The following is a 21,353-nucleotide window of genomic DNA, read 5'->3' as shown; positions in this document are numbered from 1 at the left end:
ACAGGAATCAGGAAGTCTTTGCTGGACTAAGATATTTGTGACTAATTTTCAATACTGAAAGGGGTTGCGAATTCAGTGCAAATATTCCTTTTTGGAGCACCTCCATTGAATGGCTAATCTGTTGCAGCAGTAGTGTTGGTTGGAAAATAGAAGCTCCTGAGGAAAAGAGGGTTGTGTCTCACCAACCTAGTTGAATTCCTTGAGACATTTATTGGTTAGTGGATGAAGTTGGGTTGCCAACCCTCCCGGACTGCCCTGGAGCATCCAGGAATTGAAGTCTCCATTCAAACATATGAATTAAGAGCAGGAATTAGCCACCCTGTCCCTCCAGGCTGCTCCACCATTTGATAAGATCATGGCTAGTCTAACTATGGTCTCAACTCCCATTTCCTGTCTACCCCTATACCCTTTGACTCCCTTGTCAATCAAGAATCTAACTCCGCCTTTAAAATATTTAATGACTCAGTCTCCACTGCTTTCTGGGGAAGAGAATTCCAAGACCAATGACCCTCTGAGAGAAAATATTTCTAGTCGCCTCAGTCTTAAATGGATAAGCCTGTTGGGCAACCAGTGGCCTGAGTGTGGTAGAAGGGCAGTTGGAGGCAGGAAGTCATGTGGTCACAACTCCTGGAATATGTCCAACCAGAGTTGGCAACTCTAGGAGGAAGGCAGGCCTGTCGACAGAGCATATTTGGATATTTGAAAGGCTGTCAAGAAGATGCCATGCAATAGGTTAATTTGCAAGAGAGAGCCCTGTGGGATAGGACAGCAGACCCTGGGGTAGATAAGCCATTGCCTTCATTCTCATGGGTGGAGGATTGTTATTAATGGCATACTTGTGTTTGGAAACTGGTTACTAGTGGAGCCCTGCAGTAATCTGTGTTCACTAACATATTAATTATCTGGGTAAAGGCGTTCAGCGAACTATCAGTGAACTATCTTTGAGTTTGCAGATGACACAAGGATTTGTACTGGTCTTAAAACCCTGGATGTGAAAAAGTTACTACCCAGACAGGAGAGGAAATGGACTAATATCTGGCAGATGACATGTAAAGTCAATAAATGTATTGGGTAGTACCAACACCGGTCACATAGCATTCTTCACTAAAGTCTCTTGAGTGGGAAGAAAATGTAGGTGTTGTAGTGCCAAGTCTCTAAAGGTTGACAATCAGTGCCACAAAGCTACGGCAAAGACACGGAATACTGCGACAAATTGCTAGGACCAATAAATCCAATAAATAACAAGGAATGCTATAACCTCCTAAAGCTAGATATTAGTTGGGCCCATTTCAATAACTCTGTAGCCAGTTTGCCTCCTCACATGCTCGGAGATATAGATATAGATAAGAAATTCCTCAGTCACATCCTGTTTGACCAACACTACTTTGATAGAGCGGCAATGAAAATCCTTGGCAAAGGATGAGTAAATCTCCCACTGTGTTTTAACCACCCTTCACCGAGTTTCTTTCTGTGTGTCAAAATCTTCCCCGAAACCTTTCCCCACTTCATTGGGGTGGTCCCCTGGAATTTTTTCCTATTGCCTTTGGACAGTTAGCAAGAAATTTCCTACGATTCTTCCCCCTGAATCGACCGAGAGTTTATTTTTGTCTCTTTTGAAATTGCATCTCTAGCCATGGGTGGGAGTGTTATGGGGGTGGTGGGGAGTGGGGTCACCAAGTGTGATACAGCATTAGTCAAGCTCAGAGGACCAGCTGTAATAAGAGGCATAAAGGCTGAGGTGCTACGATGGGAGATGTAATTGCAATGTGAAAGTTCATGCAGACAGTTTTCATTATCAATTTGGACACAAGAATTTACAATCGAAAAGGTTCACACGAAAGTGTCACAAATATGTGACAACATAATGTAGGGTGTTGTATGTAGAAAATGAGTGCCAATGTAAGGTTTTGATATGTCACAGCTGAACATTAATTGAAAGGGTTTTAGTCCAATGATGCATTGATTCAGCATAGTGCCTGTATCTTTTCTAATATAATATACTATTGCATTTTAACTGGAGATGACTGTACTTAAATATAGTTACAAGAATATTCAGTGCAACCAAACTGTTAGTGTTTACATTTCAATGGAATGAATTGAGCTTCACTTAACCCTTAGTGTTCCTGGCATTTTGGAAGATCAGCTGGAGCATGGGTCGAAGACCAAGCGAGCTACTAAGATAGGGGCTGACTCCAGAATTGACTCCCATTCACTAGAGGTGTGATTGAAAATTTATATTTAATTGTACTGATCAGTAATATAGTGACATTAAGAATAGTAAGTAGTCTTTACATAGGAAGAGGAGTAGGCACTTCAGCCCCTCAAGCGTGCACCACAATTGATCTGCATCTCAACTCTGTTATTTTTTGGTCTGTGTTCCATATCCCTTGATACTCTTACTTGACAAAGATCTATTGATCTCAGTCTTAAAGGCTCACATTGCCCCAGCATCCACACCCTTTTTCGGGAGAGGGTTCCAGATTTCCAGTCCGTAAAAAAGTGATTCCTGATTTCATGCCTGAATATTGTGGCTCTAATTTTAAGATTATGCCCCCTTGATTCCCTCACCATTGGAAATAGATTCCCCATATCTATGCTATCAAACTCTTGTAAAGTTATAAACACCTAGGTTAGATCACCCCTCAATCCTCTATACTGAAGGAAATGCAAACTGATTTTGAACAGTTCATTAACAATCTAGCTTCCTGATCAATGGACTTATCCATTGCTGTTTTGGTCTGTATTTTATTGGGAAATGAGCAGAAGAGAAATGGCAGGCCTAAACTCTGTAGCTGAGTGTAGCATTCAAGCTACAATCAAGATGTCATGGGTTTGTTTTCTCGGGTTATAGAAAGCTAAGGGGATGAAAGGGAATATATACCCTGAAACAGGCACACAATTTTGTTTGTGCCCTGCTCTGTCTAAAGATCATCACATTCACACACCCAGCAGTCAGAGCAGCCAACTCTCTTGGCTCTGTCTGCAGCCAGCATTATTGGACTGACACTCATATCTCTCAGCCCTAATTGTAATGTGTTTTATTAGACCTGGTGGAATAAGAATATCACTGGATAACTTGGGGTGAGGTATTAATTGAACAGATGGAAAGAATGATAGGGGCCAGCTTATGCATATGATGTTTGTCAGGCTTAGAAAAGCCTGTAACCCAGGCCTCAAAGATGTTCCTTAATCGCCAGATTCGGTTTCCACAGACTAAGCTTAATATCAAAACAGATTTTTTTTCTTACCCATCACCTTTCTGCTTTGCTATTGTGTGTATCATAGATCCCTTTTAAATGAAAGTGTTAGATGGCAGTAAATATTGTTTCATGCAAGAAGTGCCAATTGGTGCCAATTTAATTTGATTCAGGTGACACATATCTGGACTCCCTTTACTATGTAGATCAGGACTGATGAGTCCCTTGTGGGCATTGTTTCTAAGAACCTGGTCAGCCAATTTAGAAAATCCATAAGGACTTTCCTAACTCAGAACACAACTCTGGGCAAATCGCCATCAGAAATGCAAGTACAATGAGTAGATTGGGTGTAGAGGTATTGGCTATTGGTGTAGCTGATGAAAGTATAAGCTTCATTTGAGTGCACCTCTGACTATTGAGAGAATGGATCATACCTCAGGGCAGAACTGGATATCAGATCATCTCCAGATTTTATTGATTTGCAAAGTATTAAATTCTGTGATCCGATTTATGGAATGTAAAAACACAATTTTATTGCCTGTTTATACATATTTAGTGATTTGTTTAAGGTTCTTGCTTGCTTTCATTTTCAGCGTTAAAGAGTCAATAACAGAACATCTAGATTAAGTTGTGGAGGCAGTATTTTTTTTATTAAGGAAATTAAAATGTAAGTCAATTCATAGCACAAATTATGCTTTGTTTTGCAATTGCCTCACCTTTCACACCTTCATGTGCTGAGGTGCTGACTCTTACTGTCTCAACTCTGGGTCAGTTGTTAGCACTTTTTCCTCTTAATCAGATAATTGTGGGTTGAAGTCCAACATGAGGAACTGAGCTAACAAATCAAGACTGATACTCCAGTGCACTACTGAGGGAGCAGTGCACTGTTGGAGGTGTTGTCTTTTGGATGAGATATTAAACCGAGGTCCGGTTTGCCCTTTCCAGTGGATGTAAAAGATCCCATGGTACTGTTTTGGAGACAAACTGGGGAGTTATTTATCTCTCAATCTACATCATAAAAACAGATTATCTGACCATTTTCACTTTGCTATTTTGGGAGCTTGCTGTGTGCAAATTGGCTGCTGCATTTCCTACAAAAGTGACTACACTTCAAAAGTACTTCATTGGCTGATGTCCAGTGGTCGTGAAAGGTGCTATGTATATGCAAGTCTTTATTTTTCTTGCAGTTTTGTTTTCCCATGAGCTTCAACAGCTCCTTGTCCAAGTGGGCATTCTTCATGCTTGAGCCAGTGTAGTTGAGCATCATCTGGCTATTTAACCACATAAGGCATCATCATCTAGCACAATTCCATCCTTGTCCGATGTCTACCGTCCAGCATGGATCATGAGATAGAGTTCGGGAAAAGATACCCAGGCTTACCCCCTTTTTCCTGTCTTCCCAGAAACCAGACCCAGCACAAACTGGGGATACCATTTTTGATGGCCTCATGAGGCTTTTGCAAGTCAGATATAAGTGAGGAGATGTATACTATTTAGTAACAACAACAACTTACACTTATATAGCACCTCTAACACAGTGATATATTATCACAGGAGTGATTATCAAACGAAATTTAACACTGAACCAAAAGAGATATGAGGACAGCTGAGGTACATTTTAAGAAGTGTCTTAAATGTACCACACTACAGGGAAAATTGTAAATCAAAAAATTCCAAAAATATGCAGTTCATTTGTAATGAAAATAATGAAACAGACGTTTCAAGTGCAGACACCTTCCCCCAGCCTTCATCTGTTTGAAATAGGGTCTCCACTCAAAGTATTAACCAACCTTTTCCTTTCTTTAGATTGTTGACTGACTTGCTGTGTATTTCCAGCAGTCCTTCCCTAAAATAAAAGATACCATTTATTTGTTTTCTCCTGGTGTTATTTTTCATTTTCATTTGCCATTAAAAGATGAACAGCACATGAATGAGCTGCTGAGTTCTTAGTGCACTGAAGTCTTTAGAACATTCTGAAATCTTGTTACTGTACTTACTATTCAGATCGTAATTGCCATCACTGCAGATCTGTAAGATGGCACCATCAACACTCAGTCAATGGGGAATTTGAATAGAATTCAGAGTTCACAAGAACAAGCCACCAAAAGCAATGAATCATGTTTTGTGCTTGAATAGCAGTGCATTGGAATTTGCTTTCATTGTCTTTGGTTGGATATGTACACACACACACACACACACACACACACAAAGGGTAGCTCCAGGTTTTGTGCTTTGGTAGATGGTTAAGGCAAGTTATGGTTGTGTGTGTTTTTAAATAAATACATCACTTAGTGCTCTGCTCAGCCCAGTTGATAGCTTTCTGACCACTGGGTCAGTAGGCTGAGAGCTCAAACACACCACAGAACATGAGCTCTAAATCTAAGCTGGTACTGAAGAAGCCATATGCTTTACCCTGCCATTGACAACTGTGCCTTCAGCCACCTAAGGGATGTAGTGGCATAGTGGTATTGTAACTGACTAGTATTCTGGGGGATGTGGGTTCACAATCCCACCACAGCAGATGGTGAAATTTGAATTCAGTAAAAATCAGATGATCATGAAACTATTACCACTTGTCATAAAAACCCTTCTAATGCCCTTTAGGGAAAGAAATCTGCCTGGCCTACATTTGACTACAGACCCACAGCAATGTGATTGACTCGTAAATGCCCTCTGAACAAGGGCAATAAATAAAACACCCACTTCCCATGAACAAATAAAAAAAACCTAGGTTAAAAGCATTGATATTTCCTTTCTAAATCTTTCACTCCTGCACTGCTTAAAACCTACCTCTGGTCCTAAAGGCTCCTTTTTTGACTAGGTGTCTCTTTCTGTCTGATTAGCCCTCTGTGAAGCACCTTCAGATGTTTTACTATTTTAATTGAACTTTTTAAAATATATTCTTTCATAGGATGTGGGCATCACTAACAAGCCCAGCAATTGTTGCCTATTCTTAATTGCCTTTGAACTGAATGGCTAGCTAAGCAGTTTCAGAGGACAGTTAAGAGTCAATCGCATTGCTATGGTTATGGAGTCACATGCAGACCAGACCAGTTAAGGATTCAGATTTCCTTCCCTAAGGGGCACAAATGAACCAGTTGGGTTTTTAACAACAGTTGATGATTGTTTCATGGTCACCATTACTGATTTATGGTCACCATTTATTAATTGATATTAAATTCTATCAGCTGTCATGGTGGGATTTGAACCCATGTCCTCTGAGCATTAGCTTGGGCCTTTCGATTTCTAGTCCAGTGACATTATCACTACACATCCGTCTCCCCCAAACTATATAGAAGTAAGTTGTTGTTGAGTGCTATATTGATAGAGCTGCTGTCCTTCAGCTGAGGTGCTGAATGAGGCCCTGCCAACTATTTCAGATAGATACTGAAAATCTACTTGCTCTGGTTGTTCAAATTAAAAGATCTCCTGGCCCTTTTGTAAAGAACAGGAAGTTCTCTCAGGAACTTAACTAATGCTCTTACCCACACTCAAGAATGATTTGCATTTAGATAGCACCTATTTGGGGTAAAACAACCCAAAGTCCTTCACTGGCACACAGATCAGACAATGAAGTGACACTGAACCAAAGAAGGAAACATTAGGACATTTGACCAAACACTTAGTCAAAAAGATAGGAATTGTGGGCGAACTCAAAGAAGGGCAGAAAGGGGATTCCTCCCTTAACCAACATTGTCAAAAGCAGCTGACCTGACCATTTACCTCAAATGTTATTTCTGGGATCGTGCTGCATGTAAAATGGCAGTTACACTTGCTAGTCATCCTTATAATTCATTGTGCAATGAAACACTTTGTTCCATTTCAGACAGATTTTTTATAAATGTGATTTTGCTTTTCATAGTGGTAGCCCAGCATTGGACATCAGTTAGTTTCCTTTGAGCTGTACCCTGGTTGGGTGTGCTTGCACACAATTATTCAGAACACTGGGCGGTGGACCCTGAAGGAAATTCATTAAACAGCCCAATCAAAGATATTGATGCTAGTTGCAGTCCCACTTATAACACTTCATTCCTTTAATTTCAGAAAATAACTCCGTTACCAAAATACACCTCCTGGAAGCTCTGGAGGTAGTCAAAATGCTGGTCAGTAGAAATCACCAACCCTGAAAGTGACACACTGTCTTCACCTTTCCTTGTCCCTCTATCGTTCCAGGAATGTCCCTCGCTTCTTCAAAAGGGCCTGTTACATTAATATATTTTTGGTAGGAGAACAGATGACATGTTGGCTACAAAAACTGGTGAAATTTTCAGGGCAGCACTTTCAAGTCCAGTAGTTACAATTGAATCCAGAGATCACAGCAAACCATTCAAAAAGTCCACTGATAACCTGTTTATATGTAGAGGCCAGGCATCTAACCAAAGGTAGGCCCGCAGTTAGGATACTGTAAAGTTTTGCATGCGTGTTCAGTCCATGTATGGATCCATCCAAATAAATAGTGGCTTACTGGACCATGTTAAATCAGGACCTTTCGTCCCTCAGTGTTATTTTCAGCTGACATAGCAACAGCCTGTGCAGCTGCAGTGTTTCCCTGAGGTCTGCCTGTAGAGAACAGCTGATTACCAATGCAAATATAATCTCTTTGAGATGAGAAAGAGTGTGTGTGAGTGTGTGTGTGTTTGCTGCAAGTGAGGGTAGCATTGTTTACCACCAATGAATATTGAAGGCCGAGTTTCGTACATATCAATGTAAATGGAAATCATTATTTTTTTCCTGTTTTATTGAAATGCCATCTTTAGCTCCAATCTTCACCTTTCTCCTGTCTGTCTTATCTATGGCATAGAGCGAGAGAGATGAACATCATCAAGAATGATACGCAGAGATCCACAACACGCTGATAGCTCCCCTCCCCCTCCCCCACCCTCGCCAAGAGTGCGCATTCTCTGTGGTAAAATAGAATGCAATTTCCAGTCCCATTATGTTCAAAATAACTGAACGTATTATGAGAAAAATTGTTTTTGTTCCTGCTGCACAGCCAGACTTCGAGCTTATCGAATCATCTGCTGGCATCTATATCATTAACTCTTTGAGGGACCTCAGCCTTGATTTTAATCTCCTGCCCAAATTTGCCATCTCTCAAATCTTGCTCGGTTGGAAATGCATTTGTAACAGTTACCCTCTAGCTACGTGAGTGAACCTAAGCAGCAAATTACTCATCCCATGGGTGTGGGATTAGCGCTGTAGACCGAGGCTACCCTCACTCTACTCTGCTCTTACCATATGTCCACAGTTTGTATAATTTTAACTCCCACCCTCCCTCCTTTCCCTCCTTCCCTCCCCTCCTTCCTTCCCTTCCATCCTCCCCATCTCCCTCCCTGCTTTCCTTCCTTCCTTAACTCCATTCCTTCCTTCCCTCCCTCTCTTCCTCCTTCTCCCCCTCCTTTCCTTCCTTTCTCCTTCCTCCTTTTCTTCCTTCCCTCCCTTCCTCCCTTTCTCCTCCCTCCTTTCCATCCTCCCTCCCTCCTTTCCTTCCCTCCCTCCCTCTCTCCCTCCCCCGCTTCTTTCTTTCTTTCCTTTCATTACTTTTCCTTTCCTGTAGTGTCCCAACACCTGCCCAGGTTGACCTAGTTCAGGGCAAATCAGAGATCGAGCCTGAGAGTTAACTGGTCGGTATAACGAGTCTATATTAAGCAGCGTGTGCACTCACTGAAACATCAGTGAGTAATGCCAGTTGGCGTAGTGTTTGAAAGCTCTGTACTTCTGGGTTACCTGACTTTATTTTCACTGCTCACATTTGTCAAACATACATTTCCGACACTGTTTTCAAATTCTTTGATGTAAAAGGTGGCAAAAACATGTGTGCCAATAGATTGTTGAAACATGTCAGGTAGCTTCGCTCTAGATATCAAAAGGTGCCAAACAGTGCCCCCTTTAGGATCTCATATCAATGTCAGGTAAGGCCAACCAACCTTTCCCCTGCCTGCCAAAGTATAAAATGCAATTAATAGTGAATTACTTCCCCTGTTCCAGAAATATTACTCATCAATGTTTCTTTGACTTCTTAATATTTTATTATACATGTTGACAAAGGACATGTATAGCTATAATTATGTGATGCGAGTAAGCTACTGTTTATCTGCCTATCTAGATGAGCAAAAGCTTTAAATTGCCTACGTTAATTTAAATCAGTGATAGTTCTGATTAGATCCCCCGGGGTATCCCACAGATCCCAACCCCACAGATCCCCAGGATGTTCCATTGTCCTGGGACAGTTGCCAACCTCCATTTTGTAGTTCTCTTTTTCCAACTCACCCTTTATCTGCTTTCCGACTGAACTCCTTATAATTTTGGTGCTGTGATGTACTTGGGCCCCTGCACATAATTTTTTCATCTTAAGGGTTTCTTCTGATTTTTCCATTGTTTCTCATCCTGTCAAAGCTCATTCCTCTAGTGAGAAAGACTTTCCATTTATTTAAGCACCTTTTCATGACCACAAGGTGCCTCTAGGAGCTTTACAGCCAATGAAGTGTGATTTGAAGGGCAGTAATTTTGTAAAGTAGTCCCTAACCCTGTCATCTTTGAATTCAGATGGAAGGAAAATGAGTGGAAAAGCGAGGGGGGGGAGTTGAAATAATAGCATGAGGGAGAAAAGGAGGATGTGTGTGAAGGAGAGAGACCTTAGCGCAGCTTGTTTGTCCCATGCAGCCCGCATACATCTGACCACTTTCAACTATTTCTTGTCACAAGTTGATGCATCAAAAATCGCAAAGCTAGGATCTGTCCCACCCGCTGGTTTTCAATCTGGGCTTAGACATTCTCTCCAGCGCATTGTTCATCTAGGCTTGTCTACAAATGAAAATCTGACCTTTACCTGCTCAACATGGCATCCTTGCTACAGAGTTCCTTATCTTTATATTTTTGAAAATAAAATGTACTGGTGGAGAACAATGTTCTTTGTAGTTCCCAATTCTGGCAGTGCTTAAAGCTTTGTTTATAACAGGTCCCAGAGCACGCCTAATGAGGAGCTCAGATTCTGCCTGAGCAATGTTTGTTTTTCCAAACCTACTATTCCCTTTTGTTTACCTGATGCATGTTCTACACAAGTCTATTGCTGACAGATTTTGGCACAGTGTGTCAGTCTTATAACCCAACCCTGAAGTCCCTCCAAAAAACCATTCTCTGATTTTTTTTTTGGAGTAAGTTCCATTGTTACCATGACTTAACGCTTAAATGGGTTTGTTGGAAAATGAGGAAACTGGAAATAAATAGATACTTCTATGTATTAAGGCATGACATTAATATATAATCTTATACCATAGCCACTGGTGTCAGCAACATCCCACAAACAGCAATAAAGTTTTTTTTGGTAGGGTGGGTGAGAAATGAATCTTGGCCAAGACTCTTAGCAAATGCATTATTGAATGATTAAATTGGGAGATCCAGTTATTCTGTGAAAGAGTATACCGTAGAAGCAATTTGTATTGAGTTAAAGTATTTAATCAAATCACATTGGTGTAATTTATTCACAGGCTTTAACTGTTGCACAACTATAGTATTCACAGTTCTCTCTGGCACCAGATATTCCTCCATTACTTCTATTTAAATGCATTGTATTGGAAACTCACCGAACCCAGTCCAATGTAGAACCAAATCATAATGACCAGGAAAATCCTGGGTTTAATCACCAATGTAATCTAAGTAGGCCATTGTAAGCTGGGGTTCAAGTAGCTTCACTATTACTAGTCTAACCCCCTTGGGCTAGGGAGGGGAATAGTTATTCATTGCTCCCACTATTGAATTTTACCCCTAGTAGTGAGGGTGTATTTGTGTGCATCGTGTGATACCTATCACAATCTAATAGTCTGTGAAGAACGGCCAGTTGGGGTAGTACCTGAGGAATCTGTTAAATGTGGCAATGACTTCAGGAGGAAGTTATCGCTGGGAAATGAAGCTGTGAACCATGTATAGATTTTGAACGTTGCTGAAGGTAGCTGTACATAGGTGTCAGTCTCCACCTGGATCATTCACTGCTCATGTGACTTCTGACTTGCACTTTTCTGAGACCTGTAGTGCCTCAGCAAGCTACACTGTGTCCCAGTGGAATTCTGCATGGCCGTATCATGACTGGGCAAGTGGAGTGCAATTCCCTACCTAACTGTGCTGTGGGAGCACCTTCACTTCATGGTTGGCAACAGATCAAGAACAAGATGGGATCACCACCACCTGCAAGTCCCCCCTCAAACCACACACTACCTTGACTTGGAAATATATCAACGTTGCTTCACTGCTACTGGATCAAAATCCTAGAACCCCCTACCTAACGGCACAGTGGGAGCACCTTCGCTTCACAAACTGCAGCGGCTCAAGAAAGCTGAACACCATCACCTTCTCAAGGTCAATAGGGACAGGCAATAATGCTGGCCCCTCTAGCAATGCCCACATCCTGTGTATGAGTGAAAAAAAGGTCCACCACTATCTCAAGAGCCACACAAGGAAAGGCACTAAGTGCTGGCATCATTGATGCCCACAGCCACAAGCAATACATTTTCAAAAATGACTTTTCAAAGGAGTTTCAGTGGGCTATGATTGGGAACTTCTCTAAGCAAAGGGACTGTTGCTGAGGAGAGAGTTAATGCAATAAACCTGAGCAGGATCTTAACTGTCCTTCAAAATGATTGACATATCGAGGTTCAGCTCGAAATTCAATTTGCAGAGCTAATGAGACATCAATTCTATTTTTTCTCTGTCAGGCTTTGTGTTGCAGTATTCCGTTGATAACAGTGAAGAGTGGAAAGATGTCTTCATCAACCCCACCGAGCGCTCCTTCAAACTGGACCACCTCAAATGTGGCACTTGGTACAAGGTGAAGCTGGCTGCCAAGAACAGTGTTGGAGCTGGGCGTATTAGCGAGATTATTGAGGCCAAGACTCATGGCAGAGGTGGGTCAGGATAAAATGATAATCATTTTAGATGCAAAACACGGAGATGAAACTAATACTGTATCTTCTAGATTAGAAACAAATGCTAACTGGCCTGAGACAATTTATTTGCTCTATTAATAACGATTAGGGAAGACTTCAGAATCATAGAAGAACCTTAGAGGTTTCCAGCTTGGAACAGAGAACATGCGGCCCGTTGTGCCTTGGAAAGAGTTCTCCACTCCCCTACCCCTTACCTATAGCCCTGCAAATGTTTCCTTAACAAATATATATCCATTTCCCTTTTGAAAGTTACTATTGAATCTGCTTCCATCACCCTTTCAGGCAGCACATTACAGATCACAGCAACACATTGTAAAAAAAAAAAATCTCTTCATCTACCCTCTGATTCATTTCCAAATTACCCTAAATCTGTGGCATTTAGTTACAGACCCACCCATCAGTGTAAACACTTTCTCTTTATTTACTCTATCAAAACGCTTCCAAATTTTGAATACTAATAAATCTCCCTAAATATTTTCTTCCCTAAGGGGAACAATCCCAGCTTTTCTAGTCTCTCCATATAAACGAGATCACTTATCCCTGGTATTTATCTGGTAAATGCCCTCTCCTGGGCCATGACAGTCTTCCTAACATGCAATGCCCAGAATTGGTTGCAATACTCCAACTGAGGCCTGAGCAGTGACCAGGTGAAGATCTAACAGAACTTCCTTGCCTTTGCACTCCAGGCATCTGTCTATAAAGCCGAGCATCTGTTTGTTTTTTTTTAACAGCTTTATCAGTTCGTCCTGCCATTTTCAGAGATGTGTGTACGTGATCCCTCAGGTCCGTCCACTCTTTTACCATTTCATTTACATTACCCAATTTAGTTGAGCACTTCACTGCCTACGATATCTGCCTCTGGTTCACAGTGAGAAGAAAAAATTGGTTAAGGTATAAAAGAGATTTCCCCAGACTAACATATGTGTTTTTAGTATCTCAAATGCAGCATTTTAATATTAGAAATGACAGTTATTTATGAGTGCTTTGCTCAAACCCTCCCAGTGGCCTCTGGTACAGACTGAGAAAGGTCAATGCTGAGCTTGTGCATTTAGAGTTCAGTGTCTACAAGTGATGTTGGTGGTGCTGCTGATTCACTCTGGTTCAGGTCCCAGTGCTGAGACTAGCATCCAGCTGTTATTGGCTCCATCCTCGGGTGGATCGAGGCTGCCAATCAAAGGGAACAGAACTGCTTTCGCATTTGGGGGCCATCTGGATTGGCGTTTAAAACTGGGAATTTAGGAAGCTGCCATCCAGGAGACGTGAGGGAAAAAGACAATTCAATATCGCAGCAAACCTTCATTTTTACACATTTGCCAATTCTAGCATTGTAATACTTGTCAATTTCCCTGGCCCCGGAGCCTACAATAACCTAAAATACAGCTTCAGGATTAGATTGTGAAGCCAGCATTTTAAACAAATGATTTTAGCATCATTCTTTCATACAACAACACAGATAGCTTGTGAATTCAGAGCGTGAAGGTGATAGCGAGGAACATTGGTCAATGTGCTGCTTATTTCATTCTTTTTTCGCTTCGCATTCTAGAACCTGCTTTCAACAAGGACCAGCATCTCTTTACCCACATTAACTCCACCCACGCCAGGCTCAACCTCCAAGGGTGGAACAATGGTGGCTGCCCCATCACAGCTATTGTCATGGACTACCGTCCCAAAGGCACCTGGCCTTGGTTCACCTTGAAAACCAACTTATCCAACGAGGTGTTCCTGCAGGACTTGCGTGAAGCCACCTGGTATGAGTTGAAAATGAGAGCCTGCAACAGTGCTGGATGTGGTAATGAAACGACACACTTTGCCACGCTTGATTATGATGGAAGTAAGTTAGTCTTTTCTGAAGGGTATGGATGGAATATTTAACTCTTAACCGTCAGATTTTAACATGCTTCTCTTGAAAAACCTGTTCTTTCATGCGAGTGGACCAGGGTGACCTGGGACCTGAATTCCCTGTTACACTCCTAGATTGTCCCACAGAAGCACAACATTGCTCCTTCCAGATGTTTCTTCCCTAAAACTCAGAAGCATTGTGAAGAGGATGGTGTAGAACTTCAAAAGAACATAGACAGGTTGGTGGAAGGTGGCAGATGAAGTTCAATGTGGAGAGATGTGAAGTGATTCAGTTTGGTAGAAAGAACATAAAATAAAGGATACAACTCTAAAGGAATTTTAATTTTAGTTTTGGTTTTAGTTTTGGTTTTCAGGTGCAGGAACAGAGGGACCTGAGCGTAAAAGAGCATAAATCATTGAAGTTGACAGGACATGTTGAGAGAGCAGTTAATAAAGCATACAGTATGTTGGGCTTTATTACTTGGGGCACAGAGTGCAAGGAGGTTATGTTGAACTTGTATAAGTCACTAGTTCAGCGTCAGCTGGAGCATTGCGTCCACTTCTGGGTGCCACACTTTAGAAAAAATGTGAAGGCATTGGAGGGACTGCAGAGAAGATTCACACGAACGGTTCCTGGGATGAGGAACTTGTTACGAAGATAGATTGGAGCAATTAGGACTGTTTTCTTAGAGAAAAGAAGGCTGAGAGGAGATTTGATAGAGGTATTCAAAATCATGAGGGGAGTGGGACAGAGGAGAAAGGGAAAAGCTGTTCCCACTCATGAAAGAATTGAGAATGAGGGGGCACAGGTTTAAAGTCATTAGTAAAAGAAGCAGGAATGATGTGAGGAAGAACTTTTTCATGCAGCAAATGGGGTTTGGAATGCACTGTCTGAGAATCTGGTGGATGCAGGGTCAACTGAAGTATTCAAAAGGGAATTAGACTTATCTAAAAAGATAGGATGTGCAGGCTCATAGGGAGAAGGAGGGAGAATGGAATTAGGTGAGTTGCTCATGCAGAGAGCTGGTGCATACTCAATGGGGCAAATGGCCTCCTCCTGTGCTGTAACAATTCAGTGATTCTGTGATAAATGTTGGCCCCGCACTCTCCCGCTTTATTCCTGAGCTGCTCAGTTGCTTCTATTGAGGCCATGTGGCCTAATTGGTCCGTGTTGGGGATCTAAATTGAGGACAACTTATTCTCATTTGCCAGGGAGGGTTGTCTCTATACTCATCCCATCTCTGATAGGCATTTGATGTTCTGCAACTGGGGCTGGCAAACCAGTTAGCGTTATATAGCCTGGCTAATGGTTATAACTATGAAATGGTCTAATCAGCTGGGCGTGTATAAATTCTACATAAGTTACATAGGTTTTACTCAGTTCAAGACCCTTTATTGTTCTGCCACGAAGAGAATTCCAGACGGCACCTGGAAAGTAAGGGCTAAAAAAAGTTGGGAAATTAAAAAGTAATTGGCAACAAGGAACTCCGAGGCCTAACAGTGTTCATTTTCCTGATTGTCCATTCCACATGATGGCATCATTACAGCAGATGGAGAAACTGGGAGAAGGGAATGGAAGGACCATCTAGAAGGACAAGAGCAGCAGATAGATGGGAACACCGCCACTTGGAGGTTCCCCTCCAAGTCACTCACTATCCTGACTTGGAAATTTATCGCCATTCCTTCACTGTCACTGGGTCAAAATCCTGAAGCTCCCTCTCTAACAGCAATGTGGGTGTACCTACACCACAGGGACTGCAGCGATTCAGGAAGGCAGCTCACCACCACCTGCTCAAGGTCAACTAGGGATGGACAATAAGTGCTGGCTTAGACAACGATGTCCACATCCCATGAATGAATAAAAACAAAGGCTTATAGGAAGTGGGATGGGAAGAAGTACAATATAGATAGTGACGGGAGTCGGTAGATTGATAAACGTCTATAGAAATCCTATGCTCAGAGATAGAGCGCCAAGTTAAGGAAGAGAAAGAATCTGAGTGAGTGGTGAAAATGCGAAGCCTGATAAATGAAATTTTCAAGATTAGAAGAAGTGCAGGAGCAGAATGAAGTCAGTTATCGATGTTAATGGAAAAAGATGATCAGGAACGGACATAATTATAAGGTGCTCATTAACAGCTCAAATAAAGAATGTAGGAGGAATTTCTTTACACATAGAGTGTCGAGAATATAAAAGACCCTACCACATGTAATGGTTGAGGCAGAGAGTACTGACGCATTTAGGGAGAAACTCGATACATACAAGGGGGAGCAGGGGCAAAAAGAGGCAATTAGAGCAGACAGAGTCTCATCTGGAGCATAAACATAGGCATACCAAACTGAGCCGAATAACATATTCTTGATGCAGTAGATTCTATGTAATTCATGATAAAGTGAAGCTGAAATTAAAAATACTCATTACTTCACCCATTATTGCCTTAAAGTAAACTCCTACTCCACCTAGAGGTTCAGTTAACAAATTTCAGCTGATTGAAAACAAGTATAATGTGTCCACTTTGTCACTTCCTTCAGCAGCACAGACAGCTTTCAAAAAAAAAATATTGGCCAGAGGATTTAATGGTGACAGCCTTCCAGCCCTCTAACCCTCCAAGAACTCTGCATTCCTCCAACCTTGGTCTTTGTCCAACCCCCAATTTATATGCACAAAGGAAACATCAGGGGTTTTGTGCATTGGAAGATGGATTCTTAAAGGGGCCAGTTCTCTTGTTTTTCTGAAATAAGCATTGTCCAGTGGCTCTGCCTTGCTCAGTGGAGAGCACAGACCTCTGAGTCAGGTGGTTTTGAAATCCAAGCAGAGTTCAGGACTTGTGTTCCAAATCTAAACTAGCAAGTACAAAAGCCATTTCCTTCACCCCATCACTGATGGCCGTGCCTTCGGTCATCTAGGTTTTAAGCAATGGAATTCCTTCCCTAAACCTCTCCAGCTGCCGCACCTCCTTAAAGAACTTAAAAGTTACCAATTTGCCTAAGCTTTTGGTCACTCTTCTAAATTGTTCTTTGGTTCGGTGTCAATTCCTTGACTGATTACACTCCTGTGAAGTGCCTTGGCACATTTTACTGTGCTAAAGTCGCTGTGCAAGGGCAAGTCGTTTGTTGTTTTTATTTTACAGAGGCAGAAGATCCAGGTCGAATTATCCCGACCCCCACTTGCCTGCTGAGGCCTTGTTGCCAGGCAGCAGTGTTATGTATTATGGGATGTGTTAAGCACTTGATGCAGTCGCAAGGGGGGAACTCGGCCCCACTGCCCCTTGCTCCCTTCCCATTATTGTCCAGCATTCAAGGAGGCAAAACCTACAATGTATACAGACCCCTAGAATACTGGGCACACACTGGTCAGGAGCGTGCTGTGCAGTAGGCTTCAAATCAGTAAGCCTCCTCATCTCTGTGTGAACTGCTGCAGCATGTGGAGTGAACTTTTTCATGTGTTCCCCCTGCAAAGTAAGCCCTGCAGTCAGACCTTGTAAATGCTGTTTTGAGGTAACAGACAATTATCGTGACACCTGTCCCCCAGCTTTGAGCAACAAATGCTGCTTGGTTCCTGCTGTTCAGCCTGGGAGCACTGAAGGCCTCCTTGGACAGCCAGGCAAGGACATACTTCAAGCTGACAGGGCAGAGAGGGAATGACCTTTACCTGCCTGGCACTATTATCACATTAATCTTGCAGGCTTGTGGGAGATGGAAGAAGGGAGAAAATAGCAAGCTTGCACGTTGATAGGACTTGAAGTGTTTCCAACAGAGTGCTATCCTTCCTCTGTGCTTTACTTCGGTGATCAGCAGTACTGAAGCTGTCAACCCATCTGCTGGTGCTTTCAGGGCCTCAAGACATGTCGGACTGCAAATCGCTCTTTTCCCTGTCAAGATTCTCAAACGTACAAGTCACGAATAAATCCAAATGGGAAATCAGGAGCAACCTCTTTACCCAGAGTGATTGTGACAAGGAGTGGTTGAGCTGAATAGCATATGTATCTTTAAGGGGAAGCTGGATAAACACAGGAGAGAGAAAGCAATAGAAGGTTATTCCGATAAGGTTAGATGAAAAGGCGAGAGAAGAGGCTTGAGCAAGGTTTAAACACTGACATGGACTAGTTGGGCTGAATGGCCTGTTTCCCTGTTGTACATGCTGGAAGAAGAGGATAAAGGGATGAGGTAAATGATTAATGACCAAATTTGACTTGTTACAAAAGCAAAACCACACAGTTAACATTAAAATTACTCTGCAACAATGAGTATTTATAAGGACTACAGTGTAGCTGAGCAGTAACTGCTCTGAGGAAATACTCACCTCTTCCTCTAAATAATATCTCTACAAAATAAAACATTGATCTGAGACATTAACCTAACAAAGAGTGTGAACTGTGTGCAATATTTTATGGGAAAAGAAACAAGAACTCTCCTTGCCCCTTTATGTTTTGTCCAATGGCCCATTTTGGGATAGTGGCAACTTCCTGGACTCTCACTGTGCAGGTAAAGACATGGAGTAGGGGAAGTTATAGCCGAGGGAAACAGGTTTGTAGCGAATTGACAACCTGAATGTTGTCCAGGTCTTACTGCATTTGGACATGAACTGCTTCAGTATCTGAGGAGCTGTGAATGGTGCTGACATAGGTCATTGAAGACGGCAGGGCGTGTTGAAAAAGCAGTTCATAAAGTATATAATATCTTAGCTTTATTAATAGGGGCATTGAGTACAAGAGTAAGGAGGTCATGTTGAACTTGTATAAGACAATAGTTAGGACTCATCTGGAGTACTGCGTCCAGTTTTGGGTGCCATACTTGAGGAAGGGTGTGAAGGCATTGGAGAGAGTACAGAGGAGATTCACAAGAATGATTCCTGGGATGAAGAACTGTAGCTATGGGAATGGATTGGAGAGGTTGGTCCTGTTTTCCTTGGAGAAAAGAAGACTGTAGGAGATTTGATAGACGTATTCAAGATCCTGAGGGGTATGGACAGGGTAAATAGTGAGAAACTGTTCCCACTCAAGGACATCAAGAACTAGAGGGCACAGATTCAAAATAATTGGCAAAAGGAATAAAAGGGATGCGAGGAAAAATGCTTTCACCCAGAGGATGGTTGGAGTCGGGAACTAGCTTCCTGAAATGGTGGTGGAAGCAGGTTCGATCAAAATATTCAAAAGAGAATTGGATTGCTACCTGAAAAGAGAGGATATGCAATGCTACGGGGATAAGGCAGGGGAGTGGGACTAGGTGGAATGCTCTTTCAGAGAGCCAGGGCAGACTTGATGGGCTGAATGGCCTCCTTCTGCACTGTAACGATACTGTGATACTAATACTGCGATACTGTTATCCGTTCACTTCAATGGAAAATAAAATTGGGTTTAAACTGGGCTGATGATTTGCCACAGGCCTTCACGCTATTGGCAAACAACAATTTCATCCCCAAAGGATCTATATTATTAGTGTGGATAGTGCTGTGTCCTGTGTGTTTTCTATTCTGTGGCCACTCTGAGCATACATTCGCTCCGTATCATGCCCTGCCTGCAGTCCCCTGTAGTGGGCTCTTGTCTTCAGCCCTGCCCCAAGCCATAATCTATACTCCTAGTTAGGAACATAGGAGCAAGAGAAGGCCATTCAGACCATTGAGCCTGCTCCACCATTCAATATAATCATAGCTGATCATCCATTTCAATGCCCTTTGCCCACATTATCCCCACATCCCTTTATGTCGTTGGCATTTAGAAATCTCTCAATCTCTACTTTAAACATACTCAATGACTGAGCTTCCATGGCCCTCTGGAGCAGAGAATTCTAAAGATTCACAACCCTCTGAGTAAAAAAAAATTCTCATCTCATCCCTAAATGGTTTCCCCCTTATTTTGAAATTATGTCCCCTGGTTATAGACTCCCCAACCAGGGGACGCATCTTACCTGCATCTACCCTGTCTATCCCTTTAAGTATTTTGTAGGTTTCAATGAGATCACCTCTCCTTTGAAACTCTAGAGAATATGGACCCAGTTTCCCCCGTCTCTCTTCATAGGATGGTCCTGCCATCCTGGGAACAAGTCTAGAGAACCTTCGTTGCTCTTCCTCTATGTCAATAATATCCTTCCTAAGGGAAGGGGACCAAAACTGCACGCAATACTCCATCTTGACAACTGGAGGCAACCACTTCCTCCTCTTTAAAAGCCAAGTATTCACATAGGACACGTGTCACCTCTGACCAGCTCATTCTTTTCATGTTTCAAAGTATTCCTCCAGTGAGGGATTAGGGGCCAGTGTTTATACAGCAGACACAAGAGCAAGCAACTTTCACAAGAAAGTGAAAAGGAAGCAAAGCCCAGACATCCAGCTGCAAATTATTAGCAAAATATAAATCAATCTACCAAATGTAAGATCGTGGGTTGGAGGCGGAGCAGAAGCATAAACTTTCCAGGATATTCTTTAGAGTGGAGCATCATAAAGGGTTTGGTTGGGGTGGGGAGGAGCATGGTGCTTGGAATTTTGCTGTCCATACACTAACGCTTGAGCCTCAGATATTCCAACAAAAGGAAAGATGTCAAAACAGGGGGGTGGAATTTTACGCCAGTGGGATTTTACAGTCCGGCCGAAGTCATTGGAGTTTAGAATGGCGTTCCGCATTTTACAGCCCCATTCCTGACACAACAGGGCCGTAAAATGCTGGCCAATATTTCAGTAATCTTGTTTTGGAACTAAGCTACAAGAAACACACAGCAGAAGTGTCAGCATCCGTGAAAGGGAAAAGACAGGCTAATGTTTGGAAGGGACACCACCTTCTTCCCAAACTCTTTCAGATAGCGATCTACCTGATGGTTACTTCCAGTGTCTTTCTGGTTTCATTCCAGGCTTCCAGGATTCCCTTTCACTTTTGCTGTCTCTGATTATCTCTAGAATTCTATCACACCAACTCCCATCTTGTCATTCCCTGAAGAAGGGTCATACGGAGTCGATACGTTAACTCTGTTTTTCTCCCTCCACAGATGCTGCCAGACCTGCTGAGTTTTTCCAGTATTTTCTGTTTTTATTTCAGCATCTGTAGTATTTTGCTTATATGTTATTGTCATTATCTCTCCTCCTTTCAATGTATCACTAAAGCCAAGCTGTCCCATCATGGTTTCAGGCGGTTCCCCCAATTCTTTTGTATTCTAGGTTGCCTGAGTAACACATTCATAGAAACATTAGGAGCAGGAGGAGACCGTCCAGCAACTTAGGTCTCCTCTTCTACTCAATTGGATCAGAGCTGATCTGCACTTCAGATTCATTCTCCAACCATTATTTCTTACCATTGATATCTTTGCCTGTAAAATTCTATCAATCTGAAATTTGAAAGCCCCAATTGGTCAGGATATTTTGGGGGAAGAGGGTTCACGTTTTCTTTCACCT

The 21,353-nt window shown here is 42.2% G+C and overlaps 1 protein-coding gene across 3 annotated transcripts in view; it reads left to right on the top strand.

The window, feature by feature from the left end:
- The window catches only part of LOC121269638 (Down syndrome cell adhesion molecule-like protein 1 homolog), a 474,540-nt gene that overhangs the window by 431,323 nt on the left and 21,864 nt on the right, over positions 1–21,353 (top strand). For all 3 annotated transcript variants that reach the window (XM_041174392.1, XM_041174393.1, XM_041174394.1), the window contains 2 exons: positions 11,906–12,094; positions 13,680–13,967. In XM_041174392.1, coding sequence (XP_041030326.1) covers positions 11,906–12,094; positions 13,680–13,967 — 477 coding nt within the window. The remainder of the gene's footprint in view (positions 1–11,905; positions 12,095–13,679; positions 13,968–21,353) is intronic.

The sequence above is a fragment of the Carcharodon carcharias genome, chromosome 25 (assembly GCF_017639515.1).
Source record: "Carcharodon carcharias isolate sCarCar2 chromosome 25, sCarCar2.pri, whole genome shotgun sequence".
NCBI classification, from domain to species: domain Eukaryota; kingdom Metazoa; phylum Chordata; class Chondrichthyes; order Lamniformes; family Lamnidae; genus Carcharodon; species Carcharodon carcharias.
Note: the sequence above shows the minus strand (reverse complement) of the source record. Positions and strands in the feature narration are given on the sequence as shown.